Genomic DNA, 25,914 nt, shown 5'->3' with positions numbered 1-25,914 from the left:
AAGTGAAGAAAATTTCCCAGCTGGATCACAGATAAAAATATACAGTGGTCCCCAATCTCTCAACAATCAATAGACACAGTTTGGACAACACCACAGGGAATATAAATACTGCATAGCGGTTCTTTGTAACCACGCCCCCGAGATCCCTACTCAATCACCCCCTGTGTTTGCTCTCCGATCAACCAATTGGGAAACAACACTCAGACTTGGTTTCAGCCAGAGGAGGGCTTGTCAGTGACGCGCCCTCTAATTGGTCACAGCACCCGCCGATCATTGCTGAGCGCAGTTTCCAGTAAGGAAGTGAAAAGGAACTTCAGCGGTGATTGCCATGTCCTGTACCCAATCAGATGTGCTGGCTCGGCTCCACCGCGCCATCCCTTAGCAAGGGGGCGTGACACTACTCTGAGCCCTCCTTATCTCAACTCTGCCTCTCCCGCCAGCAGCCCAATCACTAAGATTGTGTTGGAAATACGTAGCCGCCCTCTGTCACTGGGCGCCCGCCCTTCTTGTGTTGCCGGGCTGTGATTGGTCAGGTTGTGTGTTGGAAACGTCAGGGCCCCGCTGCTTCCCTCTGCTCTGCTCCGGTGCCGGGCGGCAGTAGCAGCAGCATGGCGGCCGGCAGAGAGAGCCTGTCCCACCGCTGGATCCGGGGTGTTGGGCTGCTCTACCTGTGTATCCGGGGGCCACGTCTTTACAGAGTCTACCGGGTTAATCATGGCCGAGGCCGGGCCCGGGAGGAGAACGAGTCCGAGCCTTCCTGGGTGAGAGGACGGGACATTGTCCTGGGGGAGGGGGATCTCTATGTTTGTCAGTGTACATATTCTGCATATCTTCTCATGACAGCTGGGATGTTACCAATAGCAACCAGGGAGGCTCCACCTCTATTAGTAAACATGGATTCTGGTTGGTTGCTTTGAGCAACAGCTCTAGTCTCTTCTTTCCCCCTTTCTCTCTCTTTTTTTTTTTTTTTCCTTCTATGAACCACTTGCCTACCGACACTTTTACCCCTTTCCTGCCCAGGACAATTTTCAGCGTTGTCGCACTTTGAATGACAATTGCGCGATCTTGCAACACTGTACCCAAATGAAATTTTTATAATTTTTTTGAGACTGGTAGAGCTTTATTTTGGTGGTATTTAATTACCGCTGGACTTTTTATTTTTTACTAAACAAATTTAAAAAAGACCGACATTTAAAAAAAAAAAAAAAAAAAAAAAAAAAAAAGTTTTTCTTAGTTTCTGTTATACAGTTTTGTAAATATGTTTTCTCCTTCACTGATGTGTGCTGATGAGGCTGCAGTGACGGGCACTGATGGGCATCACTGATGAACACTGATAATAAGGGTACTGATTGTCTGTGCAGATCTCCCCTGTGAGGAAATGCCACTGATCTGCTCTCCTCTCACGCTGTCAGTGTGAAGAGAGGAATGCCGATTAGCGGCATTTCCTTGTTTACATGTGAAGAGGAAGTCAATCATCTGTCAGATTCTGGCTCCGAATACGATTCTGTAGACTGCAGCGGCACCCTGACAGATAGCTCAGACAACAGAGTTGTGGTCCCTGCCAAGGTCAGGCGTACCCGACCCCGTTCTTCTATTGTTGTTGAGGTGCAAGAACCACAGGGCTCTCGTATGGAGAAGAGAAGTACTAGTGCCGCTCATCCTGGTGAACTGGCAAGCACCAGCGGCCTAGTACACCCTGGTTGTACATCCAGCACTGCAGTATAACGTGGTGATGTGGCGAGTCCCATAAGTGCAGTTCAAGCTGGTGAGGTGGCAAGCACTAGTAGTGTCCCGCTGCCACCAAGAAGACAAACACAGGCCCGTCGTGCCCATAATGCCCTTCCTGTTGCATTTGCCAATCCTAATTGGGAACACACTGCTTCTGCAGCACCTGTACTTCCCCCATTCACTGGCCAACCCGGAAATCAGGTGGAAACAGTTGATTTTATGTCGCTTTAAAATTATTCACTGTTTTTCACGTTAGATCTCTATATAGATCTGTTGTGGACCAAAGCAGTTTGTATGCTGGTCAATACATGGCCACTAATCCCCAGCTGACCCTTGCCAGAGATTGGAGACCAATTGCAGTCTCCAAATTTAAGACCTTCCTGGGCCTATTCCTCCTCATTGGCTTAGTTAAAAAAAAAAGTGAGTTGCAGTCATATTGGTCCACTGACCAATGCTGTATCCTGGCCTAGGCCGACAAGGCCCAGGCTTAGGGCAGCACTTTGCAGGGCACGGAAAGAGTCCCTGCTGGCCTGCGCTACACTTAGTGTAACACCAGTGTTATGGGACGGACTGGGCTGAGGAGCAAATTAGTCTAGTGCCCCCATAAAACGGTCTCACTGCATTCGGCATGTGGGCCGCTGGCATTCTGCAACTGTGGGGGGGGGGGCGCTTCTAATTTTGGCTGTCCTATCATCTTGGACCACAAACCTTCTTCACTGTGCTATATGTTTTCTGCTGCACCATTGGCATGGTTATATCTTCTTGGTCCTCTCCATAAAATTATCAGAAATTTGTGCTTAAAGTAGAACTATAGGCAACACTTTTTTTGTTTTTGTTTTTTTTTTTTTTTTCATTTTGGATAGAGTAAGGGAGGGTTATAACCTCTGTCAGTTAATTTTTTACCATCCCTGTCCCATTCCAGAGATTTCCCTTCACTTCCTGCCCCATAGCCAAACAGGAAGTGAGAGGCAATCTATGCAAATTAAGGGAATCCATTGCCCCCCCCCCAGGCCCACAGATCTAGTGTCCCCACTTGAAAATTTCAGGGCGGGTCTTAAACAGCAAGGGGTGTGGCCTTGACAGGAAGGGGTGGGTCCTATTTAAATTAGGGGTGCACGAGTTTAGTGAGGCCTAGGGCAGCACAAAACCTAAATACACTACTGCCACTGACCCAATTCACCATATACCCGTGTGCTCTGTCTTCATGACCAGGACACGATACAAGTAGATCTTGCGGTTCATGCATTTCAATCATGATGAACTCTGTTGTCCTCGGGGACCATGGATATGATCGGCTCCACAAAATTCGGCCCCTCGTAAAGCACTTCAACCAGCAGTTTGCAGCCTTATTTACTCCCCATCAAGTTGTCTGCGTTGACGAGTCCCTGATTAAGTTTTCTGGCCGCTTGTCTATCAAACAGTATCTTCCCAGCAAGCGTGCCAGATACGGGGTCAAGATGTATAAGCTCTGTGACAGGGCCACAGGCTATACATATAGTTTTATGGTTTACGATGGAAGAGATAGTCATGTAGAGCCCGAGAACTGCCCAGACTACATAGGGAGTGCTGGTAAGATAGTGTGGGACTTGGTGTCACCCTTATTCGGAAAGGAGTACCACTTGTACGTAGACAATTATTGCATGATCGTGCCACTTTTTAGTCACCTTTTTGATTATGGAATTGGCACATGTGGTGCCGTGCGATCTAATCGCCGGGGCTTCCGCCAACGGCTTGTAGAATCCTGACTTAGACGGGGAGAGATCCTGCTTGAAGTGTAATAATTTGTTAGCAGTGAAGTGGAGGGATAATCGGAATGTTTTCCCTTTGTCCTCCCTTCATGCAGACACAACAGTCCAAATTTCTACGGCGATTGGTGTTGTGGCGAAACCCCTCTGTGTCCATGAATATAACCTTAAAGCGGGGTTCCACTCTAATTTTTAACTTTACCTTACCCCCTTCAGTTACTTGCATAGATGTTCAAATGCTGCACAAAATTTTTTTTTATCGCTGTAATTACCTTTTTATATTGTACTTTATTGTGGCACTTCCTGTCTCTCCTCCCATGGGAGTAGGCGTGTTTATTGCCTTTCCCCGGCGCCCCACTGTCTCCTGGGAGCTTAGTGTCAGGCTTCCCAAGATTCAGTGCAGAAACAATGATCATGTGTGTGAACAAGCTGTGAATGAACCGCATTCACCGCATCCAGGAAATCAATGCTTGTGGGCTTCACATGCCCACAAGCAAGATGGAAACAGCCAGCATCACATTTTTTAAGTTATTCTTCAGTACGAAAACAGACAGAGGCGGAAATATTACACCCAAACTGAGTATTATTTTGGGGTTAGCAAAGTGTCTCAGTGACCTAAAAAAAAAAAAAAAAGATTGGTCGCCGGACTCCCGCTTTAATATGGGAGGGGTGGACCTCAACAACCAGTTGTTGGCGCCGTACCTAATTGCCTGTAAGGCCAGACGCTGCTACAAAAAAGTGTCTGTATTCTTATTTCAATTGGCTCTGCTGAACGCTTTTGTGCTATACAAAGCTTCAGGAGGGACTGGATCCTTCCTCAAATTCCAGGAAGAGATCGTCACAGCCCTTCTGTTTCCAGACGGTGCTATGGCCCACCTTCTAGATCCAAATCCAGTGAGCCCGCTGCATGAGTGGCATTTTCCTTATGTCCTCCCTGGTACCCCTACCCAAAGAACACCCCAAAGAAGATGTCGTGTCTGCAGAAAACGCGGATTTAGGCGTGACACCCGCTTTTATTGTCCCTCCTGTCCTGACCAACCTGGTCTCTGCATCAGTGACTGTTTCAAATGCTACCACACACTAGTGGAGTTTTGGCATAGGGTACAGCATTGTACAGTCCTAGGGCACACTTACACAGGGTCTCGAAAGATGAGATGGCCATCACATTTTGAGACCCTAGTCTGGAACGTTTATAAAAATGCAAAAAAAAAAAAAAAAACACATAAAAAAGCCACAAAGAGTTATCGTTTTATCTTTCTTCTCTCTATTCTTCTCTCTCTCTCTCTTACGTTCGCTCTCTATTAACTGTAATGTTTTATTTTTACTGTGTTTTTCTGTATTGCAGGTATGGTATGTCTTATTGTTTTTATTGTAATGTTACTTTGTTTATTGTTAACCTTCATTTGCTTAGCAGGTACACCATTCAGCTGCAGCCTGGGTTTATTTATTCTGACAGCAACAGCGTTTGCTCCCACGATACGTAAAGCCGTGACTCCAGCACTGTAGGAGGCAATTTCACCACTACAGTTAAAAAAAAGAGCATATGTGCCAAAGCATGGGGGCAGGGGGGAAGAGGCAATTTGCTCCTAACATTAGGGGCGGATTGCCCCCATGCTCTGGCATATATTTTTTAGGTACAGATTGCGATAAAAAAAAAGTTGTTTATTGCATTAATATTTTATTATTACCATTGTTTGCTTCTCAGTTACGCCATTCAGCTGCAGCACTGATTTATCATCTTGACAGCAACAGCGCTTGCTCTCACTATACGTAAATCAGTGACTCCAGCACTGTAGGAGGTGATTTCACCAACACAGTTAAAAAAATGGTGCATGTATGCCCATCATTAGAAGTGGGTGGATGAAGGGCGGTATTCTAATGGTGGGCATACCCACCGATCAATCTTTTTTTCATGCAGCCCACAGGCTGCATGAAAAAAAGAACATTACGATATATGCCCAACAAGGACCAGCAACGTACTGGTATGTTGCTGGACTTTAAATGGTTATATCAGAATGATGCCTGCAGGTTTAGGTATCATCTTGGTATCATTCTTTTCAGCCAGCGGTCGGCTTTCATGTAAAAGCAATCCTAGCGGCTAATTTGCCTCTTTCACAAGCAGTGGGAGGGAACGTTCCCCCTCCCGCCGCCGTCTTCCATGGTTTTCTCTGGCTCTCCTGTCCCACCAGGGAACCCGAGAATGCAGCCGGTGGTTTCGCCAGCTGACCATAGAGATGATCGGAGACCAGAACTGCTCCAATCAGCTCTATAGCCTAAGGTCTGTACACTGCTGCTGGTAAACAGACGTTCAGAGGCAGTTGGATGCTTTTTTTCAGCTGCCCCTGAACCCATCCAATGTTATCTTATGTGTACGTGTACACAGGTTTGTTTAATGTCATTTTTAGGCAGTTTAGTTTAGAGGCATTTTTTTGGAAAGCAAAAAAATGAGTTCAGACGCTGAGTTTAGAGGCATTTCAAGCGCTAAATGCGGCAACTCGCGTTTTGCTTACAGGTGTTTTTCGTTTTTGGCTATTTTGGAAAAAAAATCATTTTTTTCTTATTTTCAGACGCGGCATGTAAACATGGCAAAATGGATGTTTTAAACGTGGGTTACTATCTGTCAAGTTAAATCGTTCAGGAGAGGTTGTAAAAACGTCTTGTGTACATTAAGAAACCGGACGCTACGAGCGTTTCATGACTTAGGTTTCGCCGGATATAAACAGCGCCATTGGGAAAGCATTTTATCACACCAATCTTGGTGTGGTCAGATGCTTTGAGGGCAGAGGAGAAATCTAGGGTCTAATAGACCCCAATTTTTTCAAAAAAAGAGTACTTGTCACTACCTGTTGCTATCATAGGGGATATTTACATTCCCTGAGATAACCATAACATACACTAGGATCAATTATTGGCTAATAGAACATAGAATTCTAGACTTGGTAGTCTCCACCAATATAGAAATAACTACACTATCTGACCATGCGCCAATGACCATGAAAATAAACATACCAGAAACTCAGATACAAGCGTATTCATGGAGGCTAAATGAAGATCTTCTAGGTAAACAAGGGGAGGAGATAATAAAAAAAGAATTGGAGCAATATTTTAGCTTAAACGGAACCAGTGAGATTGCAGGCGATATCCTGTGGGAGGCTCATAAAGCCTACATAAGCGGAATCCTGATCTCAATGGGAACTAGGAGAAAGAAGGAAAGAATAAAAAAAGAGGACAAAATTAATAGAAGAAATATACCTAGTGGAGCAAAGACACAAAAAAGGGAGAGGGCAAGATCAGGAACTGTCAAAAGAACTAGTAATAAAAAGAGATGAATTAAAAACTATTAGAACAGGAAATAAGGAAAACCTTCAATAAAATATCAAGGGAAAGATATCAATGGGGGAATAAAAATAGCAAGTGTCTAGCAAGGATGTTAAGAAAAAAAAATCAATGAATTTCATAGAAAAAATAAAAAAGGAGAAGTGATCTATAACACAAAGAGCATAGCAATGGTATTCCGAGACTGTTATGAACAACTATACTCAGTAAACCAGAAAGGACAATGGGATGGGGGGGGGGAGAGAGAGAATATCTAAAAAAAAAAAAAAAAAGCTAGGATCCCCCAGATAACAGGAAATATCCTAATGCCCTGTACACACGACTGGTTTTGCTGTCGGAATAAACTCTGAAGGTTTTTTACAACGGAGTTCTGACGGAATACCGCTCAAGCTGTCTTGCATACACACGGTCACACCAAATTCCGACCATCCAGAACGCGGTGACGTACAACGGGACTAGAAAACGGAAGTTCAATAGCCAGTAGCCAATAGCTTCCATCTCATACTTGCTTCTGAACCTGCGTTGTTTTTGATGCATCGGAACAGCATACAGACGAGCATTTTTTCCGATTAGTAATTTGTTCCGTCGGAAAAATATAGAACATGTTCTCTTTCTAAGTCCGTCTGAATTTTCGACAGATAAAGTCCGATGGGGCATACACACGGTCGGAATATACGATGAAAAGCTCCCATCGGACTCTGTCGGAAATTCCACTTGTGTGTACGCGGCATTAGAAATGCCAATAACGGTAGAGGAGATTAATCGGGCGTTAAAAGAATCAGCACCAAGAAAAAGTCCAGGGCCAGATGGGTATATGTTATACTTAAAATGTTTTAAAGAAATCCTGACCCCAAAACTGTGCACATATATGAATGGATTGGGAAGGAGGTACGAGATGAGTTTACTTTCCAAAATGGGGTCATTTGGGGGGGTTTTGTGCTATCTGGGCATTTTATGGCCTCCGAAACTGTGATAGGTAGTGAGGAGTAAAATCACAATTTTACTTCCTTAGAAATCCTGAAGGTGATTGGATTTCGGGGGCCCCGTACGCAGCTAGGCTCCCAAAAAGTCTCACACATGTGGTATCCCCGTACTCAGGAGAATCAGCAGAATGTATTTTGGGGTGTAATTTCACATATAACCATGGCATGTTGGAACAATATATCATTTAGTGACAGCTTTATGTAATTTTTATTTTATTTTTTGGCATTTTTCAATCACTTGTGACTAAAAAATAAAATATTTAATGGGCTCAACATGCCTCTCAGCAATTTCCTTGGGGTGTGTACTTTCCAAAATGGGGTCATGTGGGGGCAGTTTGTACTGCCCTGCTATTTTAGCACCTCAAGAAATGAGATAGGCAGTCATAAACTTAAAGCTGTGTAAATTCCAGAAAATGTACCCTAGTTTGTAGACGCTGTAACTTTTGCGCAAACCAATAAATATACGCTTATTGACTTTTTTTTTTTTTTTTAACCAAAGACATGTGGCTGAATACATTTTGGCCTAAAAGTATGACTAAAATTGAGTTTATTGGATTTTTTTTTTTTGAAATTTTCGGTATTTTTCCGTTTATCGCAAAAAATAAAAATCGCAGAGGCAATCAAATACCATCAAAAGAAAGCTCTATTTGTGGGGAAAAATAGAGCTTTCTTTTGATGGGATTTGATTTTGTTTAGGTACAGCATTGCTTGACTGCGTACTTACCAGTTAAAGCTAGAGGTCGACCGATCGGCATCAGCCGATTGTGCTGATAAAAAAGGCCGATATAACTCAGTGCGACTTGCAAATGACTTCTAAAGTCAATACAAGTTGCCTGTATTCTTCTGTGAAGCACTTCTCTCCCCACTCTGGGCAGCCTGCCAAATCTGATAAAAAGAACCTGAAGAGATACAATGTTTACACTTATGAATGAACTGAGCTCCCTGTGTAGAAGTTCTCAGTTTAACCATTTAAAGACTAAATCTTTTCTGACATTTGTTGCTTACAAGTAAAAATCCTGTATTTTCTGCTAGAAAATCACTAAGAACCCCCAAACATTATATATTTTTTTTTTTAGCAGAGACCCTAGGGAATAAAATAGCGGTTGTTGCAATATTTTATGTCACACGGTATTTGCGCAGCGGTCTTTCAAATGCAATTTTAAAAAAAAAAATACACTAATAAATTAAAAAAAAAACTAAGCAGTAAAGTTAGCCCATTTTTTTTTTTCCTCCAAAAGTTTTGATTACCTGTTTTTGTGTATTTATTTTTAAGATATAGTTTTTTTTATATTTTTTTTTTTTTTATCTAAATTCTACATACAAGTGAACTGATTGGAGGTTTGTTTTGTTTAATAAATGTTTAAATGTAAAAAAATTTCTGTATCACTTGCTTGCTTTCACACTGCAGCGGGCATGCGTTGATGGTAAAACGTTGCTAGTTTTAGCGGCGCTTTACCGTCATTTTAGCGGCGCTATTCGGCTGCTAGCGGGGAGCTTATAACCCAGCTAGCAGCCGAGGAAGGGGTTAAATGCGCCCCTGAAGCGCCGCTGCCGAAACGCTTTGCAGGCGCTTTGGCAGCGGTGCGCATTCATTTCAATGGGCAGGAGTGGTGGTATACTCCAAAGATCCAAAGATGCTGTTTGCAGGACTTTTTTTTAACATCCTCCCAGTGCATCGCTTCAGTGTGAAAGCACTCGGGCTTTCACAATGAGACTGCAGGGGAGCCGTTTTACAGGCACTTTACAGGTGCTATTTTTAGCCCAAAAGCGCCTAAAAAACGCCCCCGTGTGAAAGGGGTCTAACTGTTAAATTTTATGAGATGAAGGAAAAAAAGAAAAAAAAAAAAATCGGCCTAATATATCAGCCCAAAAAAATCGGCATCATATATCGGCCATCGGCCACCGAGATTTCTAAATATTGGCATCGGCCAGAGAAAAACACATATCGGTCGACCTCTAGTTAAAGCAGCATAGTACCAAATTGTAAAAAGTGCTCTGGTCATTGAGCAGCCAAATCTTCCGGTGCTGAAGTGGTTAAAGACTAAACCTTTTTCTGACACTGGTTTCTTACAAAGTTAATTCAGTATTTTTTGCTAGAAAATTACTTTGAACCCCAAATGTTATATATATTTTTTAGCAGAGACCCTAGGGAATAAAATGGTGATTGTTGCAATATTGTATGTCACATTGTATTTGCGCAGTGGTCTTTCAAACGCAATTTTTGGGGAAAAAATGCACTTCAATTAATTAAAAAATAAACAATAAAGTTAGCCCAATTTTTTTGAATAATGTGAAAGATGATGTTACGCCGTGAGAATCGTGATCTTTATTTTAAACAAAAAATTGTGATTCTCATTTTAGATAGAATCGTGCTGCTCTATGGTACAGCAGTACCATGCCATCTCATTGCTGTGCGGCCTGTTGTGATATCAGCCCATTCAAATAAAAAGGCTAAAACCGCACTGCACTTGGATCGCTAGTGACTCGCACAGGAACGCACAGTGTGATTCATGTTGTGAACTGGTCCTAAAACAAGCTGCAGCCATTGTGCGTTAATTTGGCTGCATTATTTATTTTTTCAGCCTCTTTCTTTCTTTTCCCTCATGGATGGTGGATGCAGTCTATTGGCAAAGGCAGTACTAACTGATAAGTCCTAGTTGGGGCAATAGTCAGGACTGACCAAAAGTAACATTAAAGATGTCACCTAGTAGCAGGAGCCCATGTGAGAGGAGTTTTCCTTTGCTATGGAGAATTGACTTTACACATTTTGGGACCTAGGCTACACTTTTTAGTGACCCCCTGACCAATTAGAATGCCTGCCTGACCAATAGTGTCAAGGCTGGATAATGAAGTCAGTAATCTGAAACATGTCATGAGAGGTGAGAAGTCGGATTGTGGTCGGCCCCTAGGCCGCACTTTTAGTTTCATTTAGTCAGTGCAGCTTATCAGATTGTATAATGAAACCTGCAGCCAATTTACTTTGATGGTAAAAAAAATTTGCTGATTCTACCAGTGTGTTGGATGGGGAGATCCACTCTGCCAAGTGTTCAATGAACTAAAACTGGGCCCAACTGTGTGCTTCTTTTAATAACCCAATAAATCAGTCTGTATGCTCCATTTGGAGGCATTGATTAAAGCGTATGTCAAGGCAAAATTAAAAAAAAAAATGCTGTACAAAAACAATACATGCACATTTACATGTAAAATATATGTGTAAATTATACCAGTACGCTTCTCTCTGCAGGTTTGGAGCTTTTTTTCATTCTTCTAAAATATGAAAACATGAATCTAAACTTCACTATGTGCATGAGGCCTATATAAAAAAAAATAATATAATAATAACGTATTATTATTATTATTATTATTATTATTATTATTATTATTATAAAAAAAATATAATAATAATTTATTATATAAATATTTTTTTCATATAGACCTCATGCACATAGTGACATTTAGATTCATGTTTTTAATATTTTAGAGCAGCTTTTAGAGGAATGAAAAAAGCCCCAAACCTGCATTCAGAGTGAAGCATACTGGTACAATTTTTACACATATGCATGTATTTTCAATCTCTAGTGGCTAGAACAATTGAATACTCTAGCCACTAGATTAAATTACGTTCTTACGCACATCAACACACTTAAATACGTGCCAGACCGAGCATTTTTTATGCTGGATTTTTCTGCCAGCTCTTGACATAAAGATCCAGCATAATTAGGATTATTTTGCTATGCCCATGTGCATTTGGCTTTAGGCTTCATGCACACTGCCTGCTGCTGCCGCTCATTGAGATGAATTTGGAAAATGTGGCTCTATGCGACTGTGCCTGTGGTTTCCTAAAGCACCTACATGCACATGGACGCATGCTCTGAACGCACATGTCTGTTTGTGTGCATTACTCAACCCTCCTGGAGTTTAACCAAGTACAGCAGCATCTTCTGATTTCTTTCAATGGGAGGCACTATGCAGCAGCACTTGGCCCCCGGGAGAGTGATTACACGGGCTCTGCATGCTCTATGGCCGTGTGTGAGATGCCTTACCATTGCGCTGATGCTGTAAGGTTTTGCTTATGCAATGTACACACGATCGGACATTGATCGGACATCCTGACAAAAAAATCCATGGATTTTTTCCGACGGATGTTGGCTCAAACTTGTCTTGCATACACACGGTCGCACAAAGTTGTCGAAAAATCCGATCGTTCTGAACACGGTGACGTAAAACACGTACGTCAGGACTATAAATGGGGCTGTAGCCAATAGCTTTCCTCTCTTAATTTATTCTGAGCATGCGTGGTACTTTGTGCGTCGGATTTGTGTACACACGATCGGAATTTAACCGATCGGATTTTGTTGTCGGAAAATTTTATAGCCTGCTCTCAAACTTTGTGTGTCGGAAATTCCAACGGAAAAAGTCAGATGGAGCCTACACACGATCGGAATTTACGACACAATCCGATCGCACTCTTTCCGTCGGAAAATCCGACCGTGTGTACAGGGCATAAGAATGTATGACTAGCATATTGTTTTTTACTCAACACTTTTCTGGTGACCATATAGAAGGGATTTGGGTGGAAACATCACTTGAGTTAAATGATGATTGCACAACACATGTTCATGTCACCATTGTAGGAGGAATAAATCTAGGGCTATTATTTGTGGCTAAAGTAATGGTAATAATAACCAGGAAGACTCTTTTGAGATAACAGAAGTTTTTTTTAATATGCGCTTGCCAAACCAATATAATAAAGTGATTTTTCAATGGTATATTTAAAAAACAAAAGGGATCAAAAAGAGAGATTTGTTGTTGGGTTTTATGTACATTGTAACAGTCTGTACTTTGTGTCTCCATCAGGAATCGTTCTATCAGCCCAGAGCTCTGGAGAAGCATACAGATAGCATCTTGGCTTGGGTGAGTTGTGTTTTCCACATAAAGGGATTTAAAAGGAAAACTATAACCATTTTAAATTGGGTTGGATTTTTAGTTTTTAAAGTTTTTATGTTTAAACTGTTTTTATTTTTTTAATATTTAAATCGTTAACTATCCTGGCACCCTACAGTGTCTACTCTTCTTGTTTACATACAGTATTGTTTTTATTTTATTTTGTCCTGTGACTTGGGACTGTAAAGTTGCATGAGAAGATGCGACTTGAGGACCATAGACTGCAAGATTACACAGGCATTGCTTCAAGTCGCACTGCTTTCAGGTCGTATAAGTGTGAAAGGGGCCTAAATCTAAACTCCAGGCAGTAAATGCAGCTCCATCTTCATTAACATACCATTGTATGTATATTTTTTTTTTTTTTTTTTTTTTTTTTAATGCAAGCAGTGTAAGCACCTGAATTTGACAATTTGATTTGGCAACTGCCTCTTGCAGTCCCTGAGAGGGGGAAAAGCAGCTCAAAGAACCAATGAGTTGTGCAGCAGTGCAAAGAACATGCTGATGGGGTGAGAGAGAAGAGTGGCAGAGAGGTTAGTTCATCCGTCTACTGTTTCTCAGCTTTCTTTCTTTTACTAAAAGAAAAAACATTTTTATTGAGTTTACAAAGTTGTGTACAAAGGCACGCAGTGTACCAAACTGAAGAAAAACAGGAAAACAAAAAATACAAGTCAATACATGACTGCTTTATAGGGCAAAAAGACATGTTTTCAGATTTCCCATAGTGGACAACATATAATTTTGTACATCAAGACACACTTGGGGGCGTCAAGCCAATTCCAGTAACTTGCAGGTGCATGGCATGACATACAAAAGGTATACATATTTTAGTCTGATGGGATCCCAGGAGGACCAAACCTTTTCACATTTAGCGCAGGCATGGTTCTCCACGGTTGTAACTTCTACATTTGGATAGCCTAGTCGACAAGTCCAACCCAATGGGTCAATGTGTGAGATTTCCACTACATGAGTATAGTGTTGTGTTTTTTTTTTTAATGTTTTAATTTTTTTATTTTTATTAGCATAGTAAAACAATAGGCGAAGAAGGAGTTTTGTGCATCTAGATATCACAATAGACACTAGGAAGGGTTGTGTATATTGGGCAGTTGGTGTACGGAGCCAATAAAGCTTGTAACTGCAGACCAAAGGGAGCGTGTGACCGGACCGTCCCATACCATATGGTAAAATGTACCATCTGCTGCCAGGCACTTAGAGATGGCAGCCCGTTCCTCCTTTAATCAGTATGGATGGGGATGGTGCTTATTAAGTGCATTTTCCCTTAAACATGTGAAATATGCCAAAAAAAAATTGGGTCCGCCAGCAAAAGACACTAAGTACAAAATAGGACCCATTGATCTGCCAGAAATGCTTTTAAGCCCTGTTTTGTGCTGACCAAGTAACTTTAATTGGACAAGACTTGTAGGTGTTACTGAACTGCATCCAAAAAAGGCCAGGTCTCTTCCTCTGCCAGAGAGGGCTGTGCAGTTTGGCAGGGCTTTGGGGGCAAGCATGGTGGCTAAGTGGATAGCACTTCTGCCTAGAATCCCAACCACGACACTACCTCCCTTGAGTTTGCATGTTCTGCCTGTGTGGGTTTCCTCCGAGTACCCTGGTTTCCTCCCACACTCCAAAGACATGCCTCCAAAGAAATTACCGTATTTATCGGCGTATAACACGCACATTCATTTTAAGAAGCAAGTTTCAGGAAAAAAAATAAACTTTAATTTTAAATAAGGAACTTTGGGTCAGTGCCCATCTGCAGCCTCACAAGTGCCTTCAATGCAGCCTGATCAATGCCCATCTGCAGCCTCACCATTGCCATCAGTGCAGCAGCCTCACCATTGCCATCAGTGCAGCAGCCTCACCATTGCCATCAGTGCAGCAGCCTCACCATTGCCATCAATGCAGCAGCCTCGCCATTGCCATCAGTGCAGCAGCCTCGCCATTGCCATCAGTGCAGCAGCCTCGCCATTGCCATCAATGCAGCAGCCTCGCCATTGCCTTCAATGCAGCAGCCTCGCCATTGCCTTCAATGCAGCAGCCTCGCCATTGCCTTCAATGCAGCAGCCTCGCCATTGCCTTCAATGCAGCAGCCTCGCCATTGCCTTCACTGCAGCAGCCTCGCCATTGCCTTCACTGCAGCAGCCTCGCCATTGCCTTCACTGCAGCAGCCTCGCCATTGCCTTCACTGCAGCAGCCTCGCCATTGCCTTCACTGCAGCAGCCTCGCCATTGCCTTCACTGCAGCAGCCTCGCCATTGCCTTCACTGCAGCCTGATCGATGCCCATCTGCAGCCTAGAGGGGACAGGGAGGGGGAGCGAACGAGCGCCGACAGATTACATACAGTGAGAATCTCCTATGATAGACAGAACAGTGGTCCAGTGGTGGCCCAGGAGACGGGACTTCCCATTACAGAGGCCGCCAAGTAAACAGGAGATTCTCACTGTATGTAATCTGACGGCGCTCGTCCTGCCCCCCCCCCCTCTCTGTCCCCTCCGAGGCAGCTAAAATTGAAGTATTGGCGTATAACACGCACATGCTATTTGCACCCGATTTTTATGGTAAAAAAGTGAGTGTTATACGCCAATAAATACAGTATGTATGTATGTGTGTGTGTGTGTGTGTGTGTGTGTGTGTGTGTGTTAGGGACCTTTGATTGTAAGTTCTTGAGGGCAGGGACTGATGTGAACGTGCAATATATATTTCTTTGATTGTACATCACGGGACACACAGCCATAGTAATTACTATGTGTGTAAGGCCCCATGCACACTGCTGCTGCTAAACGGACGTTCAGAGACAGTTGGACACTTTTTTTTTTTTTCAACTGCCCCTGAACTCAATGTTATCTTATGTGTACATGTACACAGGTTCGTTTACTGTTGTTTTTAGGCAGTTGCGTTTTATAGGCCTTTTTTTGAAGGCAAAAAACACGACGTTTCAGACGCTAAACGCGGTAAGCCACGTTTCGTTTATAGGCATTTTGCTTTCTTGGCCATTTAAATTTAAAAAATATATATATATTTTTTCTAAATGCAAATACGGCATGTAAACACGGCAAAACGGATGTTTTAAACGTGGGTTACTATCTGTCAAGTTAAATCGTTCAGGAGAGGTTGTAAAATTGTCCCGTGTACATGAAGCCTTATAGTCCACCTTCAGGTGCTGGACACTGGCACACCCTAAACAGGAAGTTGCCTCCCTATATAACCCCTCCAATACCGGGAGCATCTCCTTCTTCTTCTTCCCTTTTTTTTTTTTTTTTTTTTTTTTGCCAGTGTCTAAGGTGTTGGTCACGAGTAAAGATGTGCTGTGCTGAGCTCCACTGGAGCAATCCTTGCTGGGGTTAGCTATGCAGCCGGATCCATTCAAAGTGTCTTTTAGGCCAAATTGAATGGTGCCCGGGCCTTGTATCCAAAGAAACGAGGTTTTGCTTGTAAATGCTTCTCTTTCTAGAGAGCTGGACCCTGGGATCCAGTACTTTTTGGTATTATGGCCATAAAGTTTTACTGGCGGGGTGCTATTACATGTCCAAGATTGTGGGTCCCCCGGTTCCTGAAGGTTTGTTAGCGGAACCCACAGTGAAGGGTGAAGATTGGGTTTGTTGGTTCTACCACAGAAAACCCTGCTGCGGGAAAGGTAAGTGGAGTTTTCTAAGGAAATCAGCAGACTTTTTTTCCTCGGGCTAGCAGGCAGACCTCCGATAAGTTTGGGGGGGTTTGCTTCCTCCAGACACCCCCACCTGGGCTGAAGTCTTCCCCTCTTCAGTGACAAATGGGGGACTTCTTCAATAGCTCCAAGGTACAAACTGGAGTTCCAAGAGTTCCCGTCTCCTCGTTTTCTCAGATCAAATGTTCCTAAGAATCCAGAGAAAAAGAAGTCTTTCTCTCAAGCATTGGACCATCTTTTGGCAAAAAGTGATCATGGTGGCCCCCATGTAAGAGCAGAGGTTGGGGTTTGGTTAAATCCAAATGGATATTCTGGATCTCAAAATTCTAAATTCAATTCCTGAATATAACCACTCTTTTTTGGCATGGATCAATCCAATCAGTTATCTCCATCCTACAAGGAGGAGAACTTCTGGCATCAATCGACGTCAAAGATGCATACCTCCATGTGCCTATTTCCTCGCTCACTAGTAAGATCTACTTTTCAAGGTGGAAAACCTTAATTTTCAGTGTGTAGCTCTGCTTTCCAGTCTAGCTACTGCACCTTGAGTGTTTACAAAGGTTCTGGCCCCTCTTCTAGCCAGATTAAGGGCCCAAGGTATAACGATTGTGGTTTACCTGGACGACCTGTTCTTGATAGTCCAGTCGGTAGCCCGCTTAGACCAAAGTATGGTCACCACATTCAACTACCTGGAATATCTAGGTCAGATTCTCTGCCTAGGAAAAATCTTCTTTAAAACCATGAAAAGGGCTAAGATACTTGGGTCTGATCATAGGTTCACCCAGAAAAGGGTATTCTTGCCCCAGACAAAGATTAGCGCCATAAAGGAAGTGATTTAGGTGGTCGAAGCAAGATGAATTCTACTATTCAACTTGGTATGAGGTTGTTGGGAAAGATGGTGGCTCCATTCGAGGCCGTTCCTTATGCTCAGTTTTATTCGAGGCTGCTGCAAAACGTTATCCTATCGGCTTGGAACAAAGGGTTCAAGCTTTAGATTCCTAATGTGTCTGACTTCAAAGCCTACGGCCACATCACCCTGAAAGCGCCCGATCTCATCTGATCTTGGATTCAATCCGATTCAATCCAACTATGCTACAGCAATGGCCTATATTAATCTCCAAGGGGGCACAAGAAGTTGTGTGGCCCAGAGAAAGGTGAATCATATCCTATCTTGGGCAGAAAATAATGTACTTTGCCTATCGGTGGTCTTCATTCTAGGAATAGAAAATTGGCAGGCAGACTACTTGAGTCGCCAGCAGTTGTTCCCGGGAGAATGGTTCCTTCACGCTGATATCTTCCTGTCAATATGTCAAAGATGGGGGATCCCAGACATTAGATCTGTTTAGGTCCAGGTTCAACAAAGAAATCGACAACTTTGTGTCAAAAACAAAGGATCCGCTAGCATGCTGAACAGATGCCTTGCTATTCCCGTGGAATCGGTTCTCACTGATTTATGCATTCCCTCCTATTCTGCCTGTGTCCACGACTTCGCAGGATCATGCAGGAAGGGAAGTTGGTGATTCTTGCGGGGCCCAGGAAATCTTGGTATGCAGGGATCGTAAAGATGACAGTAAATGGCCCATGGACCCTACCGCCATGGCCAGACCGTCTTTAGTAAGGTCAGTTATTCAATCCTACTTTACTAAAGCTAAGTTTTTAACGGTTTGGCTATTGAGACCCACACTCTGAAGAAACGTGGGCTGTCAGGCTTTAGTGGTTTCTATCTTGGTTAATGCAAGGGAGCCGGCCTCCATAATTTATATATTATGGAGTCTGGGAAGCATGTCTCCTGGTGTGAAACTAGGGGTTGCACCCCAGGAAATAGGTCAAAGGTAGAATCCTTGACTTTCTGCAGATGGGGTGAGAAATAAAGCTGGTCTTAAGTGCTATATCTGCTGCAAGAAGGGTATCAGAATTGGCTGCTTTTTCTTGTAAAGAGCCATATTATTGTTGTTCCCAAGGATAAGGTAGTATTGCGTCCTCATCCTAACTTTTTACCGAAGGTAGTATCAGGTTTTTTCTAAACAAGGATATTGTTCTATCTTCATTTTTTCCAGAACCCTGTTCTATGGAAGAAAAATCACTACATTCTCTTGATGTGATAAGAGCAGTCTACTTAAAGAGGAGTTCCCTTTTTTTTTTTTTTTTAAATTAAATCAGCAGCTACAAATACTGCAGCTGCTGACTTTTAACAATCGGACACTTACCTGTCCCATGGTCCAGCGATGGGGGTAGAAGCCCCGCTCATCTCCCCCTCCGTTCGGCGGCGCTGGCATTGCAACTGTGGGTGCCGGGCTGTGGCTTTACAGTTGGGCATGCGCGAGTGGCGCCGTGCGCCGTGATTGGCTGCTCAGTCATCTGGGACCTGTAATGTGTCCCAGATGATTGACAAGAGGGAGGGAGCAGAGCTGAGCCCTTCCTGCACCGAGGGAAAGTGATGTCACCAGCCCAGGCACTGAAAGAGGGACCTCCTAGCAACAGGCATTTAGAGGTGAGTTAAAAAAAAAAAAAATTTCCAAATTTTTTTTTATTATTTATTTTTATTTTATTTTTTTTAGGCACATTCATGCATTTTTAATTTTTTTTTTTTTTTTTTTGGGTGGAACACCACTTTAAAGACTGCTCAGATTTGGAAAATGGATGTTTTGTTTGTATTGCCTGAAGGTCCTAAAAGAGGACAGGCAGCATGGAAATCTCTATTCTAAATGGATTCGACAAGTAATTGTTCTAGCTTATGGTTTAAAGAGGTAGTTTCTACCCTCTCAAATCAAAACTCACTCCTCTAGGGCTGTTAGTGCTTCGTGGGCAATGCATCACCAAGCCTCCATGGCTCAAATCTGCAAGGCCGCAACTTGGTCTTCAATCCATACATTTACCAGATTCTATCAGGTGGATGTAAAAGACATGAGGTTGTCGCCTTTGGGCGCAGTGTACTGCAGGCAGCAGTAGAGGTCCTCTGATCTCATGGTGCCCTACTTTTGTTGTGTCTCTCCTCAGTTGGCACGGCTCTTGGACATCCCACATAGTAATTTACTATGGCTCTGTGTCCCTTAATGTACGATTAAAGAAAATAGGATTTTTATAACAAAATCCCTTTCATTTGAAATACATCATGGGATATATATATATATATATATATATATATATATATATATATATATATATATATATATATATATATATATATATATATTTTCTCCTATCTCTCTTTTGGCACGTAAAACCACTTCCATCTATGTATTGCATCTGTTTATTTAGCCTTTTGCCTGGAGTCTAGCTTTGATGATAAATCACTGGTGTTATAAGATGCTTTCCCTCTGCATGAATTAATAAAAACAAAATTACAGCTCTAATTGCACACCAGTTATTGAGGTCACAGATTCAAAAGGCTTGTGTCCTACAGTATTTGTACAGAATGCACAGTCTGTCTTTGAGCCACAAGCAATCTCGCTCCATGCGTTGTAGTCTGCGTTGCACTCCTGTGCCCAGCTACTATTGGTTATCACAGGGTGTACACATTCCTGGGTCTTTATGGCTTTATTGCAAAGGAAACCTGTAATCCTTTTGAATGCTGATATATAAATAGGTTAATAATAATAGTTTTATCAATGAACTGTAAAAGCCTTTTCTATGTATGGTTTGTAATTCTATACAGTGTCTGTAAAAAGAATTCACTGTGTATATGTATATGTGTGTGTGTATATATATATATATATATATATATATATATATATATATATATATATATATATATATATATATATATATATATATATAAATTTTTGTCACTGGATCGAGAGAAAATATATAATTTAAAAAAAATTTATTTTTTTTTGGTCAGGAAAAAAGTACAGATATCCGCAAAGTGATTTAAAAACTCAAATAAAAATGGAGTTCCACCCAAAAATGGAACTTGCTTCTGTCCGGATTCCCCCAACACCCCCCCCCCCCCCCCCGCCCCCTCGGTGTCACATTTGGCACCTTTCGGCGGGGGGGGATACCTGTCTAATACAGGTATTTGCTCCCATTTCCAGGGAAAGATCGCTGCAGTATCCACAGCGATCTACGCCATGTCCAGCCCCTAGTCCGCCCCCCCCCCCCCCACACTGTCTTCTGGTGGGAGATGCACAGGTCCCAGAAGACAGCAGGGACCACTCAGAACGCACAGCGCAACACGCTCATGCGCAGTAGGGAACAGGGCTGTGAAGCCGCAAGGCTTCACTTACTGATTCCCTTACTGAAGATTCCGGCACCTCCACTCGAGAGCTGAGGGATGGGTCGGCTTCGGGGTGAGGACATTGCGGGCTCCCTGGACAGGTAAGTGTCCTTATTTCAAAAGTCAGCAACTACAGTATTTGTAGCTGCTGACTTTTTTTAAAATTTTTTTTTTTTTTTTTTTCCCCCAGACGAAACTCTGCTTTGTGTCTGTGTCATCTATCTATCTATCTATCTATCTATCTATCTATCTATCTATCTATCTCCTTGAAGGGAGAACTATACTCCTACTCCAGGGATGCAATGTCCAGTTGCTCCCTCACCAACCACTGACATCTACTCTGCTGTTTTCTTCTGGATTCTGCATTTCGGCATTTTTGATTGGTCAAGCCGACATTACTTTTATTCCTGCACATGCGTGGGAGTTCATTCATCCCAGCAGTATACAGTGATGACAGGCAGGTAAGAAACTTTAATGCAGAAGAGACATGGGGGTTTATTTACTAAAACTGGAGAGCGCCAAATCTGGTGCAGATCTGCATAGAAACCAACCAGCTTCCAGGTTTTTTGTCAAAGCTTAAATAGGTTGTAAACTCGGAAAATAAGAAATAGAAAAAAACCTGTAAGACAATGCATAATGAGCTAGTATGCATCGCACACCAGCTCATTCTGAAATACTTACCATAGAACGAAGCTGTTGCAGCGGCGCCCGCACACCGTTGAAACTGCTGACATTTTCCCCGGAGTTTCTTCCGGGTTCGCAGGCTCTGGCACTGTGATTGGCCGGAGCCGCGATGACGTCACTCCCGTGCATGCACCCGTGGCCGTTCCTTCAGAGCGCATGTGCCAGTGATGTCACTGGCTACATGTGATGTAAATATCTCCTAAACGGTGCATGTTTAGAAGATATTTTTTTTTTTTTTTTTTTTTTTTTCACGATCTATTGGTAAGCCCTATTATAGGCTTGCCTTTAGGTACTTGTCTGCAGCAGAAGTTTGCTTCCTCTTTTTAATTGAACAAGCTGAAGTGAGAAGCTGATTGGCTACCGTGAAGAGCTGCATTAGATTTTGCACTCACCAGTTTTAGTAATCAACCCCAATGAATATCTTTTCTGTATTTGAAAAAAAAAAAACTGTCCAGTTTGGATTAAAGGCTGCATTCCACTTCAAAAAGATGCACATTAATTATTTTTTTTTAGGTAACAAAATGTGCATTTATTTATTTTTTTTAATCTGCAGCCTGTAAGGCTACTTTCACACGGGGGCGGGCGTCGGTGGTAAAGTGGCGCTATTTTTAGCGCCACTTTAGCTGCGCTATTTGGCCGCTATCAGGGCAGTTTTAACCCCCGCTAGCGGCCGAAAAAGGGTTAAAACCGCCCGCAAAGCAGCGCTTTGCCGGCGCTACCCTATTGATTTCAATGGGCAGGGGCGCTTTAGGAGTGGTTTATACACTGCTCCTACAGCGCTGCAAAGATGCTGCTTGCAGGACTATTTTTTACTGTCCTGCAAGCGCACCGCTCCAGTGTGAAAGCACTGGGGCTTTCACACTGGCGAGACAGGAGAGGCTCTTTACATGCGCTATGGAGGCGCTATTTTTAGCGCTGTAGCGCCTGTAAAGCACCTCAGTCTGAAAGTAGCCTAAGGCATTGCATCCCTGATCAGCAGATCACAGGTGCAATGCCTGGATCCTGCAGACTCTCGGTACCCTGTCTGCCCACACCTCTGGGCAGTCAGTTACTGAATGGCAGGAAGAATCAATGGACTATTAGAGCGCTCACCAGCGACCTCACAGTACTTGTAGCTCATTCATGCGGCCACGCTGTTTTTCAATTCTGACAGTGGGTGCGGGAGAAGATCCCCTGCCCTCTGTCATATGGAGGGAGGATTTGGGGAGGGAGGGAGCTGGAACATGTTACATGATCCACCCTTAAAACAGGTAGAACATGTTCCAAAGGTGAACTTTCTTTTATTTCAAATAGATTTTTATTGAGTGTTTTAACAGTTTACAATGAAAATCGACAGTCAACAACAGGTACGTAAGGAGTATGTCCTCCTAATAGGGAAATATTTAGCACAGTACCGCAAATGTGAAAGCTCAAATAAGATGCATACAAATCCAACAGTAAGTGGTCATTGCCATTGGGGGATACATAAATCCAGTAAAGGCGTTAATAAATGTATAGGAGAAACGGAGAAAAATGTAGTACAAGTTGAACTTCTCCTTTTTAAATTTCCACTTTAATATGCCACACCCAAACCATCAGTGGTGCAGTCAAATCTTTTCTTAAGGCTGGTCATACATCATACAATTTTCATTTAGATTTACCAAAAGCATATAATATGAGGTCAAACACTTTTTTTTTGTACTTTGTATGCAGTCAGACAGGCCCTTGCACTACATAGTTGAAGGTAAATCTAAAACAAATTGAATAAGAACATTTTGTATAATGTATGGCCAGCCTTAGTAACATAATTAGTTAACTAGAGATTACCTGTGTGACCTTAGTGCAAGTATATGGGTAACCTTAGCCTTGTTAAAAATACTAGTCTCTGTGGCTTCTTCTACTGGTCAATATATTCCAGTTAGTCATTTGTCAAGTTTGCTGATTGCAGTGCCTGACATTGGTGACCACTAGAAGAGAAATCTATACCTTTTTGTCTAGCGGTTTCCTTGGTGTGCCACTTTAAGGGATCGTGTCAATGGGTCTACAAATTTACTGCAGATTTATACTGATCTGAATGCAGAAGTATTGTGTCCTATGGACCCATGCAGACTGCTGTATTTTGGTCTTCAGTGTTTAATGAAGTAACCCAAAACTAGAAAAATTTGCATTCGCTGTCCTGTGTATGGATTATATTTTACGCTGTATGCATGTAAACGTTTGGTAACGTCCAGTGTGCATGGACTCTATTGGCCTCTCCCCCTAAATGAGTGATTCATGCAATGCAGGGGCAGAATGATCTCAGCCTTCAGTCATTCTGAATCAGCTGAGGGTAATTCTGGGCATGGGTCACCATTTTAAAAGACTCATTCAGGGGAAGATGTGCGATAATATTGTGCCGTTGGTTACACGTTATTGATATTTGCAGCAGTGGTGGCACCCAATACAGTCCCTGTACACTGGACACATGTAAAAATTGCAGAAACGGTCATTGTATGCAGACAACTTTATTTTGCTGGCAGCAAAATCCTGTGGAAATGGTATGCCAACATGTATGGGCACAAAACCCGAACTGTTTCCCAAAAGTAAGCTCAAATTAGATATGTTCAGTATTTTTTTATTTATACCAATGTTTTCTGCAGTGTTTTCTATTCTGTTGTGCATGTGTAATGTATAAAGGTTGTGCTATTCAATCATGCATATACAAATGTAAAAATTAGATGATTAGAACAGTCCATAAGGGATGTGAAAATAAATCCTGATGTCAATCTCCACCATCCACAACAGTAGTGATCTTAAATATCAGTGCCTCCACCAACAGCTGAAAGGCTCGCTTACCAGCTCCTATTGATCCCTCATTATAAGGGATCGTTGGCGCTTGTGGCTTTAGCCCAGCCAAGGCCTTTCTCTAGGTCCAGATAGTCTCCAAACAAGATCACCCCTTGGCACCGTGTAAGATGTGAAGATTTCTGTGTCCTGCTGGGGTCAAGGGTGCCTGTACACACCTGAGCTGTAGTCTCACTCAGGTTTCAGGTGATGCATCTCCTCCATCTGCCTGGAGGAAACACAAAGTCCAGACGGGGGAGACGCATCACCTAGAACCTGAGTGGGACTACAGCTCAGGTGGATACAGGCGTCCTTGACCACATCAGGACACAGAAATCTTCACATCTTATACGGTGCCAAGGTGTGATCTTGTTGGGAGACCATCTGGACCTGGAGAAAGGCCTTGGCTGGGCTAAAGCCACAAGTGCTAACAATCCCTTGTAATGAGGGATAAATAGGAGCTGGTAAGCAAGCCTTTCAGCTGTTGGTGGAGGCACTGATATTTAAGATCACTATGGTGGTGGATGGTGGAGATTGACATCAGGATTCATTTTCACATCACTTGTGGACTGTTCTAATCATCTAATTTTTACATTTGTATATGCATGATTGAATAGCGCGACCTTTATCTATTTTATGTTTACTTACTGTGTATATGTCTCACAGAAAGTTTGCTGCTTAAACTTTTCATTCAGAATATTTCTTAGCGTGTGGTTGTTTTTTTTTTTTTTTTCACATTTATGGGTAATTTATGCTGCCTTCAAGGCATGCCTCTGGTTATAACAGGCACAGTTGCCAGTGTGCTTATGTTTTCTCTCAACCAAACTTCGAAGCCCCCAAAGGGCTGATCTTGTGTGCAGCTCCATTGTAATTGCAGATCTAAATGAAGGTTAACACGGCTCCAGTGTTGGCTGCAAGAGGATAGGAGAGTGTAACTGCTTTTAAAATAGCAAAGGGTTGTCGGCATCCTGAAATTAGTTTTGGCAAACCTAAGGCGTTTATTTACAAAGTAGCAGTATAGCTGCCACCTCCCCCTACCATAGCATAGTTTTATTACCAGTTGATCCTGCCAGCAGATCCAGCATTTTTCCACTTCCTTTAACAGGCTTTCAGCACTGTTTTTAGAAAATTGTGCAGCAACATTGTCACCCTGTGGACAGAATTGAATTGTCTTAGATGGACTGTAAGTAGCAAATAAATTACAGCTCAACTTGAGCTAATAGTTTTTAAGCAATTGCAGAAGCAGTTTTTTTTTTTTTTTTCCTTTTGGAAAAGCACAGAGACAATTTTATATAATAAAATGTTATATGGTTTGTCCCAACTCTTGTAACTGTCACTTGCTGCTGGACAGCCTGGTCTGCATGTACATGTGCAGAGACAAGCCCCCCCCGGAATCTATGAAATAAAAAAAGGCACCTACACTGAATACCACCATTACAGGTATTGATCACATACAGGGGGTGATTTACTAAACCTGGAGCACTCAGAATCTTGTGCAGCTGTGCATGATAGCCAGCCGCCTTCTAACCTGGAAAATGATTGGTTTCTATGCAGAACTGCACCAGATTTTGCACTCTCCAGTTTTAGTAAATAGTTTTTTGCTATAGTGGCTGTTTTAATGTAAGCGTGTGCAAAGCTATTTTGTTTTGTGACTGGTGTTTTACACTTTTTTACTTCTTTCTCTATTCCAGGTGTCTGTCCTTTGGACCATTTCTTACTACTCTTCCCCACTTGCTGCCTTTTACATGTACCGAAAGGGTAAGCCAGATCAGGGATTGGCTTTAATGCACTCATTGGGGTGGAAACATATTT

At 42.5% G+C, this 25,914-nt stretch overlaps 1 protein-coding gene across 1 annotated transcript in view; it reads left to right on the top strand.

The window, feature by feature from the left end:
* The first annotated feature begins 473 nt into the window (after positions 1–473).
* The window catches only part of ABHD16A (abhydrolase domain containing 16A, phospholipase), a 72,221-nt gene continuing 46,780 nt past the window's right edge, over positions 474–25,914 (top strand). The window contains exons 1-3 of the mRNA XM_073598968.1: positions 474–761; positions 12,650–12,706; positions 25,794–25,860. Coding sequence (XP_073455069.1) covers positions 609–761; positions 12,650–12,706; positions 25,794–25,860 — 277 coding nt within the window. The 5' untranslated portion in view covers positions 474–608. The remainder of the gene's footprint in view (positions 762–12,649; positions 12,707–25,793; positions 25,861–25,914) is intronic.

The sequence above is a fragment of the Aquarana catesbeiana genome, linkage group LG09 (genome assembly GCF_042186555.1).
Source record: "Aquarana catesbeiana isolate 2022-GZ linkage group LG09, ASM4218655v1, whole genome shotgun sequence".
In the NCBI taxonomy this organism is placed as follows: domain Eukaryota; kingdom Metazoa; phylum Chordata; class Amphibia; order Anura; family Ranidae; genus Aquarana; species Aquarana catesbeiana.
This window is presented reverse-complemented; position numbering and strand designations above follow the sequence as displayed.